This window comes from Micropterus dolomieu, linkage group LG19, assembly GCF_021292245.1.
Source record: "Micropterus dolomieu isolate WLL.071019.BEF.003 ecotype Adirondacks linkage group LG19, ASM2129224v1, whole genome shotgun sequence".
In the NCBI taxonomy this organism is placed as follows: domain Eukaryota; kingdom Metazoa; phylum Chordata; class Actinopteri; order Centrarchiformes; family Centrarchidae; genus Micropterus; species Micropterus dolomieu.
The window spans coordinates 8,969,669-8,990,451 of record NC_060168.1 but is presented as its reverse complement, the minus strand read 5'-3'; the positions used below and the strand labels follow the sequence as shown (position 1 = coordinate 8,990,451).

General features: G+C 40.7%; 1 protein-coding gene across 4 annotated transcripts; it reads right to left on the bottom strand.

Moving 5' to 3' along the window:
• Window positions 1-257: 257 nt before the first annotated feature.
• micu3b (mitochondrial calcium uptake family, member 3b) lies at window positions 258-20,479 on the bottom strand. Of its 4 annotated transcripts, XM_046030411.1 has the most exons (16): window positions 20,225-20,479; window positions 17,062-17,209; window positions 14,311-14,342; window positions 14,060-14,138; window positions 11,263-11,310; window positions 11,081-11,163; window positions 10,918-10,989; window positions 9,417-9,458; window positions 7,377-7,472; window positions 6,801-6,889; window positions 6,414-6,585; window positions 4,516-4,639; window positions 3,490-3,647; window positions 2,743-2,811; window positions 1,442-1,490; window positions 258-1,325 (listed from the first exon to the last, which is right to left on the bottom strand). In XM_046030411.1, exons 1-14 carry the CDS (start codon window positions 20,477-20,479, stop codon window positions 2,743-2,745), a joined length of 1,467 nt encoding a protein of 488 aa, XP_045886367.1. In that variant the 3' UTR covers window positions 258-1,325; window positions 1,442-1,490. The 4 variants fall into 4 exon arrangements, with proteins under 4 accessions (XP_045886367.1, XP_045886366.1, XP_045886368.1 ...); XM_046030410.1 differs by lacking the exon at window positions 1,442-1,490; XM_046030412.1 differs by lacking the exon at window positions 1,442-1,490 and having other exon boundaries at window positions 258-911.
• Between the last annotated feature and the right edge of the window lie 304 nt (window positions 20,480-20,783).

The following is a 20,783-nucleotide window of genomic DNA, read 5'->3' as shown; positions in this document are numbered from 1 at the left end:
GTTAATGATTTGCCTTCAGGTTGGGAATAAAACAGCTAATTTATTCTTCTGTGCTCCTGCCATCAGTCCACTGTAGTTACAGAGAAAGGAAGGTTGCAGCGAATTGCATGGTGAGGACAGTGTGAGCAGTTCACAGTTTATTAGCTGACTTGTATGAAAACTGTGCATGCAGCTGCAACAAAGTAAGACTCTGGTGGCATGTGTGTGTGTTTGTGTGTGAGAAAGACAGAGAGCACAAAAATAATCCAGAATCCAAATAGGTTATATTATATTTATATATCATTTCCAAAACTATTCAAGAGGTAGACTAGCTAATCCAAACATCCAAGATTAAAACAGACCATTGTCTGAAATACAAATACATGAGTCTGGTTAATATTACAGCATGTAACATATTAATGGCTTCTTTTTTTCAGTACACAACTCCACCCGAAGCAAACATTACATGTCATCAAGATTTCCTCAGTAACATACTAGGGAGGATTTCTATAAAGAAGAAGATAAAATGTAAACTCTTCCTTACAGAGCTTAAAGGGAAGGTCATTTTAATATATTGCTTCTTTAATCTCAGCGCTAATTTAAGTGTTGTGTCCCAAGATTGGAACATATGGCTTCAATATTTTGCATATTTATTTAAAAGAGGTCGTCCCTGCCAGTGGTGTGAAAATAGCACTTGTCTCTGCTAACCAATAAATGATTAACACTGTTAGCTTCCTGTAGTTACACAGTGGAAAAGCCACAGACTGAGTGAGTTTGTTCAGGCCTGCTGGCTCTGGGGGATCCTGGAGGATTTTCGCTGCAGCTCTTTGGGAGGGAGGAGGAGGATAGGGAGGAGCTGTCCTGAGCTGATCTGTGCAGGGCGCTGCAGAGCCGACAGAAGAACCAAGTATGGTAGCAACGGGAGAATCCAACTGAACAATACAGTAGTAAGACAACGCTGGCCTTTTAGACAAATAAAGTAAATCAGAGCTAACAATCTTAAAATGATAAATATATTTACAAGTAGATCAATCAATAAATAGTTCAATATCCTCTGAGCAGGCAAAAGCAGTTATAGAAACTAAGAATTCCAATTTAGAGTGAGACACTGAGTTAAGTGGATTTGTTAGGTTCATAATGGATTATTCTTGTTTGTTTGACCGCTAGCAACAACTTCCCATTAGGCTGACCACATCCTGTTTTTACCACATCCTGTTTATTTTAAACCGTCTAACACAGTGCAATAAAATGCTGCGACATGCATTAACCCTTCTCTCCAGGTAGAAAGCACAGATGTGTGCAGCTCATCCAGTTTGTAAGGCATGCACTGATGATGGGACTTTCACCTGGTGACAAAACAGAGAGAAAGTCCAGTCAGTGTGACACTTTACACATGTACACACAACACAGTGTGTTCTCATTGTGAAGGCAGAGCAGGATGAATAATCTGTATCGTTCTTACGTTAGAACTGCAGTCAATTCTTTCTTGTATATTACATGGCAGAAATACACTGAGAAACAAGAATACATTAGACTACAGAGAAACAAAAACTCTTACACCTCTTAATCAAACAGTCATGGAGCATGAGTGCCGCAGCAGTTCTGCAAGAATGCACAGCTACTAAAAACTGGGTCCATTGCAGCAACCACAGCTGTGGATCTTTAGCGCACAGGCAACCAGCAACAGTTCTCCCAAATATCTACAGATTTCACTCGTTTAGTTTAATCTAAAAAAACATGGGATCTATTTCCAGCATAGAGGTTAGTTAAAAATATTGAAAATAGCAGCAGAGGATAAAACATCATCATAAATGGTAGAAAATCCAATTTAATGTGGCAGTTAATGCTGAAACAAACTGATTAACATTTTGGTAAATATGCTTATCCGCTGTCTGTATAGTAAATATGAAGCTACAGCCAGCTAGCATAGCCCAACATGAGCTAAAACTGAAATGTAAAGGCAGTAATAACCCATACAATGCATATAACCCACCACAAAAACACAACTTGTCCTTTTTACACTTAAGTTTTTGGATGGATTAAACAAACAAAATATCTTGTTAATTAATTAGCTTGAGAGGAGCTGGTAGGTGGATTTTGTTGCCTTTGGACAGAGCCAGGCTAGCTGTTGTACAGGCTTGCTAAGCTGAGCTAACCAGCTGTAGCTCCTTATTCAGCAGACAGATATAAGTGTAGTATTGATCTTCTCATCTAACTCTCGGCAGGAAAGCGAATAAGTGTAGTTCCCAAAATGTGGAACTATTCCTTTAACTGCTGACAAGGTTACCTTCATGTCAGACAATGTAAATGCTGTACTGTACTGTTCACGGCACTTTCATCCTGATCAAAATCTCACAATAATGAGGCTAAATGGAGGCCATTTTACTGTTCTCTCCCTATCCTCAAAATAAGCGTTTTTCACATTGCAGGTCCTTTCCCAAGATTTATCAGGGAAGATTATCAAGCCCTTTCCCAAGAGGTGCATTTCCTTTGAAACATTTATACGGATTTAAACTGCACTGCTCACTGCTCATGTATGCAGACTTAAGCTGGTATCTGGTGGCAGTTGATCAGGTGTTAATATTACAGTGTAACTCAATGCTTCGGGCGAGCAGAGCATGGGCCTCTGAAAAGACTGACTATATACTGAGATAGTGTGCCTAGGGTTAGGGTAACAGTTTAAAAAAAACCACACATGAAACATTATTAGAATATTTGTATTCTTCCCCTATTAAACAGAGGAAGTGTGAGAAAATACTTTACCTATTTGCCTGAGAGCTCCTTCTTCATGCAGGACTTAAAAGATGTGAACTTCTCCTCCACTCTGAAGCCCTGTGTGTGTGTGTGTGTGTGTGTGTGTGTGTGTGTGTGTGTGTGTGTGTGTGTGCGCGTGTGTGTATGTGAGAGAGAGAGAGAGAGACAGAGACAGAGACAGAGACAGAGAGTCAGATGGAGAAAAGGGAATACTGTGAGAAAACCAAATTCCCGCTAGATGGCAGTATAATTTCACAAAAATCACTCCAACTCAGAGGTGAGATGTGCTTCAGTAATAAAAAGTGGCAGGAGTGTAATTTAAACATTATTTTATGGAGGTATTTAAGTATACCACGACCTAAAGAACAAAGAGACATAATTAGTGCATACTCAAAGTTGTAATTAAACAGGAAAGCTGGTGTTTGTGACGCTAATAGTTGCTTAAGTAGGCCTAATCATGTAAAAAACATGTATTTCTGTGCTTAGCATCGACCCCTATTTGCCCTTTTGACTTTCATCCAGTTAAATCAGAAGCAGCTGACAAAGGCTGACACTGCTGGTATCTTTCACATCAGCCAGGCCTGCTGTGGAGTCCAATACCTCTGGGCCACTTCCCTTCTTGTGTACCCTATGAGAAGCTGCTCCCCCAGACTGACGAGGGAGGAGGAGAGTGGGTCGGGTGGGCACATCTGTTCTGTCACCTTCCGTGTCATAAAAGAGAGATGGATGGCATTTAAATGGTCTCTGCTGCCTCACCCCTCCGCCGCGGTGCAGCCGGTCCTTCATGACACCGATGAACTCCTTGTGGCTGAGTTTATCGTCGTGGTCCTCGTCAAAGATCTTGAAGACTGTGTTGACCAAGTGGCGGGTGAGCTTGATTCCCGTAGCCACGTAGACTGCCCGGGTAAACTCATCTGAGAGGGAAGAAAAACAGGAGAGAACTGAACAACGAACCACCAAGAAGAGAGTGGTCTTGAGACTCCAGCAGCATTAAATGCTGTCTTCAACAGTTCAGTTTGAAATAAGATGAAAAAATTATTATGTAATTATATCACAACCAAGAAGAGTAACATGGCAAAGAACAGAGAGTTTAACTAAATAATATATTTCAGACCTTTTAGTGATATAAGATTTTTCTTGATCGCTGACAAATACATGACAGCAAATACACATACGCCTGTCCAAATACTTTTTTGATTTGGGGCAAAACTTCTTAGTTTCAACCAGGGGAAATGTAATGCTGCAGCATACAATTATATTTTAGACATTTGATATGATAATGTTTTATTTTTTCTATTTTGTGGCAACAGTTTGAAGTTTGAAAAAGACCTTTCCTGTTTCCCTGACAACACCAACATTAACAAACCAGGTCCATTAAAAAAAACAGGTTTGTGAGTTTGATGTGGAAGAACTGGCCTGCTCAGAGCCCTGATGGGCTTTATAGCCAACCACTGGCGTTCAACATCATGTACTCTTGTAGCTGAATGAGAGCAAATCCCTGCAGCCAGGCTAAAAAATCTGATGGAAATCCTTCCCAAATGAGTGGAGGCTGTTATAGCAGCACATTATGCTCATGGGATGAGATGTTTGACAATCATATGGGTGTAATGGGCAGCTGTCCACATACGTTTGGCCATTTAGTGTAGGTTCTACAGAAGACATGTGGATAATACCACAAAGAATCAATTAAAACAAATTAGAGACACATAAAAATGTTAATTTCCTTGAATGATCAGGCTCATGTTTACAACCAGCATGTGACTACAAACTGTGAGACTTTACCTTGACCGACAGAGCGGTGGGCAAAGTTGTACATTTGCATGGCGATGGCAAAATCCTCCAGGTTGTTTAGGAACTGGAAGAAGGACCTGAACTCCTCAAAGGTGATGCCCTGCAAAGAGATATACTGTAACAGCAATAAAAACAACAGTTTATTATTTTATTTTATACTAATGGAACATAAAGCTTGTGAAATGCAACACAAGATATTATAAAGTGCCACATGAAGCAAACGGCTGCGTGTGTCAACACTCCAGCAAAGGATAGTGCTACAATTCACACAACACATAATCTGCTTCCTTTCATCCTGCGGGGAATCCTTTAGTGTGTGTGGGACCTTGAAGCCATCAGGTAGATAACACACCCAAAGTATATATTGCTGGATTTTCCCTGTGCAGTATGGACACGCTGAGCTGTCAGCAGCGGGGGGAGGGTTGTAGCTTTTGGGAAGAGGTCAGGCCGTTTGCAGACTTTTCTAAGGCAGATTAACCTGATACTTGAATAAACAAAAACAACAAAAGTGATGAATCCCCAAACATCTCAGGCTTGGCTGATGACTCAAACACTGAGCCTATTGATCTCCACTCAACCATCCTGCTGCTAGTAGCTCCTTCTCTCGCCGGGGGGCCCCGCCAAACTGGCAACACACACAGCCAAACAATTGGAGTAATGACTAATCTGTGATGCTTTGCTGTTTTAACAAGGTGAGGACCATAAAATATCTCTTAGCCCAACGATGAGACCCACTTGATAATCAATGGAGATCTAGCAACAGGCTACTCGAGGTGGCTGAGGAGCCGGTCAGCGTGCCAAGAGGAAAAACAAATTAAAGCTAAAGTGAGGATGCTTCACTCAACAGCTAATTCACAGAGTGGTTTCAAAAGAAACAGAGGACTAAAATACCCCCATACTCACACAAAACAGTTGAGTACAACAGAAAGAGAGACTGTTTGAAAATGTGAGCCGTTATCCTTATATTTAAATGTCTCTGTGACTGCTGAACGAGTTACAAACTAGTTCTGTTCGAGCAAGAAACCTACTCCTTAGTCCAAATTGCTGTAGTTCATGTACATTGTGCATTGCTGTGTCTTTTTTAGTTGCTGTCAATGGGGGATTACAAAGGTAGAATTTACCTAATTCTAAAATTTGTTGGACTGAAACTTTGTGTAAAAAGCTAACTCAGCAGGCAGTTAGGTTAGATTTAGCATAAAGACTGGAAACGGGGACCAACTTCCTATCAGCCCATCTAAAGCACGATAATTAACACATTATGTTTTGATGTTGAAGCTGTGACAAAAATCTTAATGTAAAAAATGACAATTTATTACTTAGTATCTATATATTTTACTGGGAGTTACGTGCTGGGACTATTTGTTGGTGACCTCCTGGAGTCCTGTCGTCAGAATGAGGGTCCCAGGTGTGATACCATCATGCCTGTGCACACAACTAAATCCCACTGACTATTTCACACTGCACTAGGCAGACAGAGAAACTGTTGTTCATCATTTAGCTCCAACACATGGTTCCCCTAAAACCAAAAAGAGTTCATTAAAAATATATATTTTTTAAAGGTGATACAATATGTGATTTGTCAAGCTATAGAGAGTGAGCTTTAGAGGTGATGGTAGGTACACTTTTTAACTTAAGACATAGCCAGGCTGGCTGTTTCCTGTCTTTGTACTAAGCTAAGCTAATCACCTCTCAGGTCAACCTTAGTGCCAGATTGATATCGATCTTTCCATCTTAACATGTTAATGTTAATGTATTGGATTACAACATGTTGTATAGTGTTCCTGTTATTTTGTCTAACCCTAGACCCCAGTACTTTAAGGTGAGGCAAGGGAGCCGTCAGAGGTCAACATGTGATGACAAAATGAATCTGAAATTAAATAACAGCGCACCTTTTCATCCGGCAGGCTGTGGCGCACGTTGTCCAAATACCCGCTGACGTCGTCCACGTTCGTGTAGCGAAGGAGGATCCGAGCAAAGTCTTCCTCACTGATGGTGGGCAAGCCTTTGGAGTAGGAGAGGAACTCTATCTCAAGCACCTCTGTCTGCAGGTTGTCCATGAACCTGGAGGAGCGAGACGGACAGCAGCTGCTGACAGGAAACGCCACCACCAGAAACTTGCATGCACAAAGGAACACTTAACATAGTCACAATCAAAACCGCTAAAGGTTTAGCTGCTGGAGCTTCAACCTGGTATGAAAATGAATAAAGGCCATATTACACTGGGAGAAGGGACATCATGATGTATCACACAGCAGACAAAAGGCTTTTCAACTCACTCGTAAAAATCTTCAAATTTCAACTCAGCTTTGCCTTTTTTCCCAAAGAAATGCACCAGCAGCGTTGTCTCTGTTTTCTCATCCACATCCTGTCAGAGGGAAACAAGTAAATCCTCGTTGCTTTAAGTATCCATCTCAGTAATTATTCAGCCAAACACTGAGTAAATATGCACAAAAAAATGTGTCATGGTAACACCAGGTAAACATTAACAATGACTTTTATTTAACCATGCTTAAAGCTTTAAGTAAAAATGTTAGTTAATAGTCATACCCGGAGTTAATGGTTAATTTTTCACTGTGCCCCACAGTGGGCCTGCATTTCTCTATTCTGCACGATACAAACATGTGCCATGCAGCAGATTCATTAAACGTGGTGCAGAGGAAATCTCAGAGGAGCTCTCTTTGAGTATTTACTCTTACTAACAAGAAGATAGATGCATAAATCAAGAACTAGTTCCACCGTGCTCTCTCACACAGAAACTACAGGAGTTTCTATGAGAAACATTCAGAGCCTTGTGCATAGTGTTACTGTATAACCAAAGTAATGAAGAATCATCTTAACGAGGGCACAGCTACCTCAGTGAGATCAGAAAACAGAACTTGACTTGTGCCACGTTTGAGAACTTCCCACATGCCCCGGGCCTCCACATGCTGACAGTCTTTTTTAAGAACCTGTGGCAGCAGTTGAAGCACAGCTGTTAGAAGACAAAATACATCTGGCACATGGGACAGAGACTAGGAAAGGGAAGATGGACAGATAAGCATGGACGATGCACACTGAGGCAGGAGGGAGTACAGAGATGCAGAAAGAAGATGAAGAGTGAGACACATTTAGCAGTGGACAAAAAGTCAGAGGAAGAGGGACTGATAGACTGACATCCGTCCACACTCCAACAGGCAGAAACAGACAGGGGCCGACACCGGAGTATCTGAGAGGCCCATCAGCCCTGACATGAGACTGCTCTGCAGCGATGCATGCAGTCTCTTGGCAGGACATCGAGCCAACACAGCCAACACATGTCGAAAGCATGCAGGGCGTGAGACCTGAAGGGAGATTCATGCCGAGTAAACTATGTAACTGAACCCACCCAATACTTCAACATTTGATGCTATGCTGTGAAGTAAATGCAGGTTATCAGACACCGTTCATCTACTAAATGACAGATGACGTTTTCTGGAAGAATTTGGCTCTTTCGTGTGAGATTGAAGTCTAAATATAAAAGATGACTGTGCAGATTTTCTGCTCAATGTTGTCTGGAACACAGAAGCCACTCTGCTATTTTTCCAGCTGAGGTCATGCTCCTGATCTGGGATTAACCAATCATTATTATTATTACAGTTTATGCGGCTCCCTTCACTCTGCCAGCTGCTGTGGGACTACTATAACTACAGCTATACTGCAACGCCACTGTCAACAACAATTTTCTTGTAATTTGTGGCATGTGCAATGAGAAGATCACAGGGAATCTGTCTTCCAAGTAGTTAAGAAACACTTGGATTTCTAACTCCCAGTTATAAACCAAACCATGTTGGTGTCTCTCTCGCTCTGATTCAGTTTATTTCAACCTACAATTTCTTCAGTTGAGATGTGTCACACATCACTTCATTCAAAAGCAACAAGCAGCACACAACCAACGAGAAACAGCTAGCTGCCATCGACACGTGTTCTTAAGTATGGCATGCTTCATTTCATAATATTTATTTATCTTATTCAGTTTTTTTCATCTCTCAAGCCCGAGGGGGAATGTGAGACAGGCGATAAAACAGCTCTTCCTCTGTGCTTCATCACCTTTCACCAGAGAGAGAGAGATTTATGACACGATCCCACAGCTAATTACGGAACATCTCTTTAATGCACCGCGCTGTTCCCATCTCATCCCATGAAAAGATCCTGATACACTTGTAATTAGAATTTGCCGGGGAAAGCCCAACCACAGCACTGAAAACATGCCTGCTGTGTGCTCTTTGAAAAGATTTGACTTTTGAACTTTTGCTGGAAAGATACCGACAGTACGGCAGAAGAAATCAAAACAAAAAAGCCACACCTAAAGGTGAAGTACTCTGAAAACATAGGTCTGTCCCTCTGTAGGCTCTTCTACGTGTGTGTGTGTGTGTGTGTGTGTGTGTGTGTGTGTGCACGTGTGTGTGTGCGCATGTGTGTGTGTGCTTTTCACTGCCCTTTCTGACTGGCATCTTCATGGTCAAACCAATTACAAAAGGTAACCTGAGCCAAAATACCACTTCTCAAGAAACTGTAAAAATAATACATGGGGGTCGTTGTCAGTCTTCAGGTAAGAGCTTTTTGAAGTGGAATCTCTCACCCAATGCTGACAAGAGGCAAGAACATAAATCATCTGCGGTGTACCCCCCGCACTACCACACACACACACACACACACACACACAAAATGTCAGATAACGTTGGAGTACATGGTAGTACATTTCAATTCCAGTGAGTGTGAACGAGGTTATCTGGTGTTAACAGACACAAATACGGGTGGTGTCAGCCCCTCAGATGCATGTGTGTTTTCTGTAGCCCACTATGCAAAAACATTTTCATGCCAAAAATAAAAGCAAAATTGTTCATTTTCCTTCAGGGAAAGAGAACAATACATACAGTGTGCGCTTGGGATTTGTGAGGACCGTACAGCTGCAAGCTCTGAAATGCAAAAGAGAGCAGAAAGAGGAGATTCATTTATAATTTAACAAAGTATTTTAGAAAAGGAAATTAGTTTTTAAGCTATTGATTGATTTTATAGCCGTCAAGTTTATATATGACATGACTTCACCAGCGATCCGAGATCTTATTCCAATTCTTAAGCTTTGTGAATGTACCCAGAGTCCTCATCTTTGTCTTTTTACAAAGCATCATTATATTTCCAAATCTAGAGTACCCATTCTAATGATCTTTTTGATGGTTATAGGGGCTGCAGAAGACTGTCCAGAGATGCTAACGTTTGTCCCGGCAGAGTAAGCCCCTCCATGTTGTGTTTGTGCGATAAGACCTCAAAGAGTTGGTCTTATCGCTTTGTTCAGCTCTGCCTGTTTACATCCACCTGCATGTGGCATAAGACAGCCCTACAGAGATGAAAGCCTCAGGCAAGTTTTGCCTTGTATGACCACATTCACCTCTGTGCAGCCTGCGTTCACTCTAGGAACACTGTAAGTGTAGCAAGCAAAAACCCTCTTATTTTAAGTAAAATTGAAGATTGAGGTTACTATCAAGCTTTTTTTTTCAAACCACAATTGGTCAAAGGACTGCATGTAATGTGAAAGGTGTCACTCGTGATGACAAAGCCACAAAGAATGACCACCTGACGCTGTGGTGCCTGTCAGCTCTATGGAGCGTTTTAGCATCTTTTAGTTGATAGTTTGGTTTTCCGGACAGAAACTTTAGTGTTTGGATTTCCATCAATCTAATCTACCTCACTTCCAACAGACACAACAGGCACATTTTTTCAATTAAAAAAGCTCCAATAAAGCCTAAACACTGTACACTACTGGCACAGTACCAAACGACAAACGGACTAGCTGGTGAACATAGCGCAGTATTTGACAGATATTTCCCTCAGGAGTTGGTGGAGACTAAAACAGAGCTAAAAGAGTGAATATTGGACGTAGCATTTGTCAGGTGGCAGAGACACGACTCTAAATGAATGCTAACGTTGCTTTATGTCAGTGAGTGAGTGTAAAAAGCCAAATGCTTGTTAACACATTAGTATACCGTGATGATATAAAGTATCTCATAACATATTTAAAGTTTGTTGTATTGTCTCCTAGAGGTCAAATTAATCAATGAAGGTTTTTTGGGGGGCAGCAGACTGAAGCACAACACCAGACATATAAAGTTCTTACAGGGAATGTGTTTGCCAACAGTTACTTATTTACGCATCTAGCAGACATAGAGCAACATTAGCATTCATTCAGGCCATATATCCACTCTTCTTTTAGCTCGTCATGAGCAGAAGAGGCTAGAAAATGAGGGGGACTTCAAAGTTGACAATAACACTCTTAATAACCAGCAACCTCTTTTACATCACACACAACAATTTAGTCAATTGTTAATATAAAAGATATTGATGACAGCAGCTTCAACAACTGCTGAAAACAACACATACCTGCAGGTCAAATCTTTGCACATCTTCAGCGACTTCCTTTCTGTCCTTTTTCTTACGGAAAATTTCCTCCAGCTATTGAAAAGATTATAAGTTACTATGCAGAATGTAACATACCAGATCAAATGCATCTTATTACATCTGACTCTCAAGACAAGGTTCGTACCACCAAGAACTCTCTTTTGTCTACCATTTCATTCCCATCTGCATCAAACATGTTGAAAGCAATCTTGAAACCTGCATGGGGCTCTGAAATCAAACAAAAATGAATGACATTCGACAGTCACTTTTAATCACTAAATTGTTTTCAAGATAATTCTGCTTAAGTCAGTTAAAATATTTACTTACTTGTTAGAATGCAGAGCAGAAAGAGATACTCTGTGTAACTGATGACACCTGGAAAAATAAGGAAACAAAAACCTAAATGTTCCCTTTTCCACACAAGAAAGCATCAAATAGCGTTAAGCAGTTAGCTGAAGGTGTTTACAGATGTTCAAAGCCATGCGCCCAAGATAAATAAGCCATCCACAGAAACAGTGCACCCCTTCAGACAAGAGTAATCCTCTCGCGCTCACTGATAACATCTTAAAAGGTGCCTTTTACTTCATGCTTGGTGTTCCCCTCACACAAACAAAGCCTTTACAACTGAGATGACCTATCTGGACACAAACCCAAACAAATTTAAGGCCTACGGCTTCTGATCGTGTTTGGGTAACAAGGTGTAATACATTCTCAAGTGGTCTGTCCCTGATTGAGAATGGCAGATTCAGGTTTTGTGTCGCGTCCGTCAGCTCCCTTTGTTGTGCGACACAGAGAAGGGAAGAGTAAGTGTCAGGAGACATCTCAGTCGACTCAGGACGCTTCTGCCCTCTGACTCTGAAAGCATTCCCGAGCTTTTGTTTGCTCGGGAAGATAGAGAATCGAGCGCAGATAGTTATGGGTGACTACTCTTGGTGTTATGGGAAAAGAATTCAGGTGCATTCAGGTTTGCTTTCTTCCAGAAAGAGGAACACTCAAGGGAACAAAACATTTAGTTTAACTCTGCTTCTACGTTTCCTCTAGAGGCTGGAACTCTGCTGCTAACAAAATGATGCAAAGGCTAGTGAAACACGTGTACAAACTGAGGTGTGAAAGGGGAATTAGTGATGCGTGCCATTAGACATAGTTCATCTAAAAATCTTAAGGCGCTCCGTCTTATCACCCCAGCTCCCTGTGTTTGGCAGCTACGGCTCTATAATGACAACAGATCTCTAGCTTCAAAGCCATTAAAGCTTAAATGGGTTGAGAGAAGAAAAAAAACTTTTAAGATTCCAGCCATGTTTCACCAATACCACACACCTTCACTCCTGTAGGGAGCCCCCCACCCCCACCCCTGCAGCACAGCCTCTGAGCTCAAGTAGATGTTGTTAGACAATACAAAGAATTCCACAGAAACACTTCATACAGAGTGGCAGTCCCGGAGATGTAATCCAATGCCATTCTTAGGCTTCATAATGTCCATGGTGATTGGGGGTGGTGGGGGCGGCCAGTTGGACATGTCTCGACATAGCTGGGTTCAAACAGCTCCCTCATTCTCTAAAGCAACGCTTTGTTCACAGATCAATCCAGACGTTTTTTCCCTGACAAAGCCGCAACGTTTAACAGCAGGATTAAAAGCCCCAAATCCCAGCATTGGCACTTAGCTAAAGCAACAGAGGAGAGAGCAGAACAGTGAGATCTGATGCTCCACTGGCTCGTATGACCTACTGAGTGGGAGTGTGCAGGCCCAGGTGGGAAAATTAAAAAGATCTTCACTCACACTGACAACTTCATTTTCTCCTTGCAACGTTAGTATGAATTGAGGTTTGCAGGTGAAGAGTGCAGTCGTTTCACAAGGTGCGTTAGGTAAAATGAGATTCCTTTTCGAAACCCTCCCATGAGGACCCCAAGTGCATTGCTCATATATGATTCCATATGTTTGCTAGCTTGACAGGTCTGTACATTGAATGTCAATTAACACAGTGACAGAGTGGAAAGTTCTTAAGCCAAGTCCTACTGTATTCCTCCCAAAGCAGTCAGGATTTACTGTGCAACAGCACGGAGGACACACAGCCTAACAGGTCAGTCAAAACAACTAACCATTATTTTCATCATCAAGTAAACTGTTCAGTTCATTGTTTCAAAATGTCAAATAATAGTCAATCACAACTTTCCAGAGCCCAAAGGTGGCGTCTTTGACTTGCTCGTTTTGTCTAAACAAACAGTCCAAAACCCAGAAACATTCAGTCAGCTCATTTCAGCAGCTGGAACCACAGAATATGGCATTTTTGCTGACCCTGATCTAATTGTTTCAGCTTTTAAAACATGTATTGTGCATGTTACAGTGCACATAAGTAAAACTGGGGAAAGGAAGAAAAACATGCAGTAAGGAGCATTTCACCTTTCCTATTTATATTAGATAGATTTGTGATGCAAAATGATGCACAAACTGTACTCAAGTTTAATCAGTGCCATTTTCAGCCTTTTAATTTCACCTTTTAAGTTTAAATTAACGTAAGTTTAGAATAAGTTATAATCTCCAAGAAGGTTTCTGGAAAAAAACATTACTATTTGGTACTAATTACAGGGAACGTAGAGAAGGTGTTTAATTGCCACACTTTCAATGAAGGAATACCAATTCATTGCTAATGTCACCCTAGAGTTTAATACACAGTCTCATAGCTCAGCTAAACATGCTAAGTGAGCAACTGAGCATAAAATTTAACATACATGACATAAACATTTCCAAAATAAATAAATTATAAATAATGATAATGACATTTCATGATTTATCTACTTGGGTTTAAAGGGCGCTTTTCTTTCAAGGAAATCCCTTAAAACTTTCTCTCCAAATGAAACGTTTAAACTTTATAGTTATCACATTTCTTCTTAGAGAACCCAAAAAGGATCCTTATGTATATTATCAATATTATCAACCTCCTGCAGAGGTTACTTGTGAACATCTATAACATGTTACCAGACTGATCCAGAGAAAAGATAGCCTTTACAACACACTCACTGCTCTGGATTATACGACAACAGACGCACTCTGAACAAGACATAGAGGGCCTTAAATTCAATGGATGATTATGTGTAGAGCTGTGATACATCAAGTCAGTTACTTCACCTCGTTCACGAAGATTTCTGAACAAATTAGATGATCCTTTGCAAACAGGCGGGGTATCAGCCAGCATCTTGTCTAATTCCTGAGAGAACAGAAGAAAATCCCAAATCACTCATTCATTTCTGAATCGCGGGTAATCACAACGTAATGCAATGTCTGTTGGCATTACAATTACAGTAATTACAGAGGTTTTACACAGATGAGGTGGAGACTCTGTAAAACAGCAACAAGTGCTTTGATGACATACAACTCACCTTTTTTGTGAGGGATTTGCAAACTCTCCGGCCTAAACAAAACAAAGTTAGCAGTTAGTGGATGATATATGTCTGACTTATAATATTATGTTTCAATAATGACTTCTATATTAGGAATATGGGAAAAAAAGGGTGTTTATGTGGACAGAAACAAAAGCTGCAAATCTACGTGAACGCATTCCGATGGTCAATAAAGCAGAAGATAAGATGGAGGTGTTGTAAAAAAAATAATAAAAGACTTGAAAAAAAAAAAAACACCTGGTCAGGAAATCACATCGATAACAGTGACAATAACCCTCCACTGACGCATTTTAAAGCCTCTGTCTAAAGCTGGAATTATGATCACTCTACACCAAAGCGAAAGCATCTGAGTGAGCATGTGAAGATAAATGTAGGCGTGTATTTCATGCCTTCAATAAATATTTAATAACCAACAAATATGTTACGGATCCAATATGAATAATTTACATAACAGCACTTTAAGCTTTGACTCAGATGGTTCTCTTCTAAATGACCACCATCCTGTGCTTCATGTGTTGTCTTTGAAATTAAACCATCAATGATGCATTATGGTCATGGCCTTCCTAAACATCCACAGGAATGGCAAAAACATTTTTTTTTACAGCCACAATATAGCCATAAAACACAATGATTACTATTTTGCAACACATCAGCCTTTAGCCACCAGAGAACAATGACGCACAGAATATTGATACACTGAAGCTCCTTATTTACCTTCCTCATTAGATGCCAGCGAAGCCGTGTCCAAACCATTACATTATAGCTCGCCACACATCTTAAAACATAATCAACCACAGTGATCAGAATGTCTTATCATTACATTTATGACATCCAGACTAAGTTGATTGGTCTCTCTGGGTCTGTGCGAGTTTGTTGCCACATAAATGAGCCATAAAAGCGGGGTTGCTGGTAAAGATGTCTATCTTTATGCAGGTGTTATGACTGAAGCTCTTCAAGCTGTAACTTATGTCCGATGACACTTCACAGGCCCTCACCAACAAGTAATGTTCCAGGAAACAAAACTGGGGCTTTTTTGTAAACCACAGGTAATTGGAGGGTGAAAGAAAAGGGATTTATCTGATGACTTGACGGAAGCATAATTAAGCAAATGGCTGCTGACAAATGGGGCTGATTTCTACAGAGAGCTGCACATATTATAGAGGCGGTGTAGCATCTGCAGTGCAGCACACTGTTACAGTCTTCATGAAGGAATTGCCACTGTCTCTCATAAAATGATAGATACCAAAAGTTTAAAACCGATTTTACCAAAATATAAGGACTCTTAAAGCAACATGATGTAATATCTGTTTGATTTAAATAAGGACAGCTGTACATGTGCATTTGTTATGATTACATTATATGACTGAAACATGACAACACAAGACACAGCAATATTACTTACTAGTCTAACAGAAAGAATACCAGCTCAGCATCTGACCTTTTATTTCTCAAAGCCTGTGGCTTGGTCACTCTTGTTTTCTCTTCTTCACTTCCTCCTCTAACATCCTCTTCAATCTCTTTGTCTTTGCAATGATCTAATGTTATGTTGATGAGCCCATTTATGTTACCTGCTCGCCCAGCTCTGGCATGACACCGGCGCCGCTCTCCACCAGCAGCAGCATAATGTTGCTTGAAACTTGGGTGGCAAGCTAGCCTACAAAGCTAGACAGCAACCGACGCAAGAGGACTTACAGTAACGTTACTGATGTGTGTAATCAAGTTAGTTTGCTGACATCAACTTGAGTTTTATAGCTAGCAGCTAAATCTGTGAAACCTCTCACTGATTTGGCTCGAACCAAAAACTTTGCTAACACAGCCAAACATCAAGAAAGTGCAACAACAGAAGACACAGCGAGCCAGCTAATCAGTTATAAGTGACCAGTACAACAGAGAAGGCCAGCTCGGCATCTTTCCTGCATCCTTTCAGTTCTTATAGCTCTCGCCAACGAGTAAAAGCCAATCCGATATTTCCTCATCTGGTCTCTTGCTCCATCACTCTCTCTTTTTCTCTTCCTCGCTTCCTCCGACGTCTTCTTCAGTCTCTTTGCAGCCTCTGCCATCATAATCGTACTGAGAATGTATCCACTGAATCCATTCATTACATTCAAACTCAGTTGCACAATAGTAAATACAGAGAAAGGCTCGATGAGTAGATGTCTCCTTTTGCGTGTTAAACATTTTCCATCACTTTTTAATCCATTATTATTCTAACTGGCCTCAACTACAAGGTTCTCCAGATGTGTATAAGCAGGAACACACACATGGAGCTTCCTAGTTTAGTTCCTGACATTAGTTCCTGTGGCATCCAAAGTTAACTATTTGGTCAAAAAGGGGCAAAAGTTTAACATCAATAGAGCAACTAATAATTGTTTTCATTATTAATTAATCAACTGATTATTTTCACAATTCACTGATTAATTGGCAAAAAAAAAAAACAGAACATAAAACACTCACAAAGCCCATGGCGGCGTCTTCTAGTTGCTTATGTTAGTTCACCAGTTCAAAAATATTAATTTTACAACAATGAAAGAGACGAAATTAGCAAATCTTCTCATTTTAGAAGCTACAACAATTAACTGTCATAATTGTTGTTGACTAATTTTCTGCTAAAGGGCTAACTGTTTAATTCACTAACTGTTTAAGCCCTAAACATCTTTCCTTCCTTCCTCCAAAGGGTGTTATTAAAGGGTGTTTAGTATTGTGGGAGCTGAGTAATAGGACTGCACTCACTCTTGGGTTCATTCAAAGTGATGGATTCGATGAAGTTCAGTGGCGTCATGTAGAGCTGGCCCTCGTACTCCACCGAACTGAACAGGCGAAACCTGTTCTCATTGGACGACATGTACGCATCCCCATCATCCAGACCATAGGTCCTGGCCTGCAAACACACACACACACACACACACACATACACACACACACACACACACACACACACACACACACCATCATGAAATATTACAAATCATATCAACAGTGATAATACTGTCTGAAAGATGAAATCCACGGAAGCTTTTCTTGTCACGAAAAGCCTCTCTCACATGGAACAACAAAGAGGCCCAAGCTTTAATTCAGTAATGGGGTGCATGTTATGTCAGCCCTATTTGTCATCCCTGTGCACCAGATAATGTCCCTACAACTGTTCAAACCCAGCCAGATCAGAAGGCTGGATTGGTGAAGACAGAGTGGATCTCTCTGTCAGGTGGCACAGTGCCAGGTCTACTGGGCACAGAGCAAACACCAAGGGAATGTGTGCCCCCCTCTGCTTAACCATTAAACCCCCTCTAACCACCCCCACCGCTCATCAAATGTCAGCCCCTCCGCCAAGTCCCAGTGTCCAGTTTCCTGTGTGCCTGGATTCCTGCTGCCTGTGGACACCAGTTAAGGTTTCCTTCCTCCTACCCGCAGATCAAAAACAAGGAATCTTCTGTAGCTAGAAGTGTGCAAAGCAGACCTGGTTTACATGGTTGTTTACATCCCCTCTGATTCATGAAAATCTTGTCAACAATGTCAGCACATGTCTGAGCAAAAGAGACTTCCTGCAGAAGTGCTGGCATGTAGGCTAATAGGTCCAAACACACATTGTACAGGGGGCAGAAAAAATAACTTGAACATCTCTCATAGTGCTAAAAATGACATTAGTGTTGCAAACATTTGTGTAAAGCTAACAAGTAGTGCTGAAATATAATTTATCAACACTTGACACTTAACACTACTTACTTTCTTCCTGCACCTTGGAAGTAGGTGAAGTTGTGCCAGAAATTCCTACTTTATTTTACTCCAACCGAGAGTCCAAAGCAACCCCGAAATTGTAATCTACAATGACGTAAAGCAGAAAAAAGAAGCTGCAAAACGTTTGGCATTTTGCTTGGTGAATGACTTAAACCATAAATCAACTATCCAAATAGTTGATTCATTTTGTGTAGAATGACTAATAGATTTACCGACTAATTGTTTAACCTCTAAAATAGATTTTCTGTTATATATCACTGTAAATTGAATATATTTGGGTTTGGGACTGTTGGTTGGACAAAACAATCAAGATGAATATTAGGGTGCAACTCGAAAATAAAGTTTCTCATTTTTATCTTCCCACCCCCCAAATGTGTTAATAATGTGACAAAAACTAGGTTGGATGTATTTTAATAATATTTACTGGTAGCTCAACACTGATAAAGTTTTACAATATTCAACATTTTCCGATTTTATCAAGTGATATTAACTTTAATATTACAAGTTAGAATAATGCAAAAATCCTCAAAAAGAAGACAAATAGCTGCTAACAGTTACTTAATAATGAACAATTTCTATGAAGAGGACGAAACACATGCACATGCAAACCAGATAGACCTTCAGATAGACCTTAATTAGGGAAGTGTTGAAGTGGCATAAGCGAGTGGTCGTCCACTAACCGGAAGGTTGGGAACCACAAATTGCTCCTGGTGGAAGAGTGTGGTGCCTTTGGTGTGAGAGACCTGGGTTCAACTCCCCACTGTGACCCATCCACCACTGTGTCCCTGAGCAAGACCTTAACCCCTAGTTGCTCCAGAGGCGTGCGACCTCTTACATGTATAGCAATTGTAAGTCGCTTTGGATAAAAGCGGGCAGCTGGGTTTCTGCTCATAGGTGGGTGAATATGATGTAGTGTAAAGCACTTTGAGTGGTCGAAAAGGCTGGAAAAGCACTATAAAAATACAGACCATTTACAGAATTCGGAATTGGGGGCGAAACAGGAAAATGTTCAGACTGTAGATCACCAAGCCCAGTGGAAAGCTCTGGGAGCCTGAACGCTGCGCTCCAAGAACAGACAGCTGCAGAAGAGGCCATCTCGTTATGTGACCTCTCTTGAAGTGACCTTCTTTACTGTACTAGAAAATAACTGATAGGTGGTGCTAAAAATGAGATTAGTGTTAACCCAAAAATATTATTCTGATTAAATAGTATTTAAACCAAATAATAACTATATTTGTTAACTAATAATAACAAATTAGAATATGAAAAAGAACAGTTAAATGATAACAATACTTACTCAAGGATTAATTTACTTTGGTAGATAAATTTTGAATTAAATAACATTTTATCTTGATTATAATACATATGAAAACATTGAGCCCATTGAGCTACCAGTAAATATTATTATATCTGAATGAAACTTTTCACAGGTATTATGCATCATAAAAGGAACAGAATGAGGAGGTGGCACATGGAAAATGTTCAAAAAATATTTTTCCATTACATTGAGTGGCACTGAGCTGTTGTAATGTGACTAGTTTCTTATTTTTTTCAGGACCAAACAATTACGTAATTGTTTAAATAAATAATGAATAAATTTATCATGAAAATACTCCTTAAGCCCTTGTAATGTTCAACCCTGGTCATCTTTGCAGCTGTATTTTGAAGTGTCCAACACCTAAAATCCAGCACCAACAACAACACCAGGTATTACTTTAGATTAGAATTAAAAATATATAAAACTGTGTTAGATTACATTACAAAGTCAGATGTTATTTTTTCCACCCCCTAAAAGTGTAACAACAGTATAATGTATAGTATTATATCTATTTTCTATTTATTATGCGGCATGCAGAAAAAGCAGTTACGGCAGCACCTAGGTCACGTGCTCTGAACAGCCTTTGACCATTTTGCCATTTCAGCACCAAAGGTCGGGGATAGCTCCTAATGCTGACGACACATTAACGTTACTGTAGTTTCACGTGCACTACATGGTGCAGGCTCATTATCTTGGTAATGCAGATGCTCCGTTATTAGCCTACGTTTACGAGAGAAAAACTAAAAATGAAATTGAAGCCTTTTGAACGACTGCAGGCGTTTCAGTCAGACTGCATGTGGGCCGACTGTTGTCACTAAATCTTGACAAAACCCTCCACTGTACCTTATCGGTGGCAGAAACTGATGGCAACGCCAGATGCAAGAGTCGAGCCTCGACATGGCTCTTCAGTCCGGACCGCCTACCTACAAGCGAGCAGCCGTAATAAGCGGCACCGACCGCGGCGGTGACGCACGCTCCAGCTGCGATAACTTTCAGCGCTTTTGTCGCCTTCGAGGTTGTTTGTTGTTTCAGCGCCGTCAGCGTCCCTGTTTTAGAGCTGTTAGTGCATGAAGGGATAAACCTGCGCAGGGCAGCCATGGCTGTTTACTGAGGTGTCGTAACCGATATCACGCAGAGCACAGCAGAGCGGCGCGAGCAGCCTGCTGCTCCGAGCTCGCGAGAAATGCCGTGGGTAGCCTATTTCAAGTTGCTCTGGGATTAAAGGGCGTCAAATTGGGGAGAGGGAAGGAAATGCTGAAATCTTTGGATACACATGGAAACAGACACTGAATTATGTCTCTCCTCTAGTGGGTTGATTTAAAGAGTCACATAGTTTGTGTTTACGGATTTAATTTGAATTTTAAGGGACGTAAATGCTCAGTTTAAAAGCCCTCAGACCACC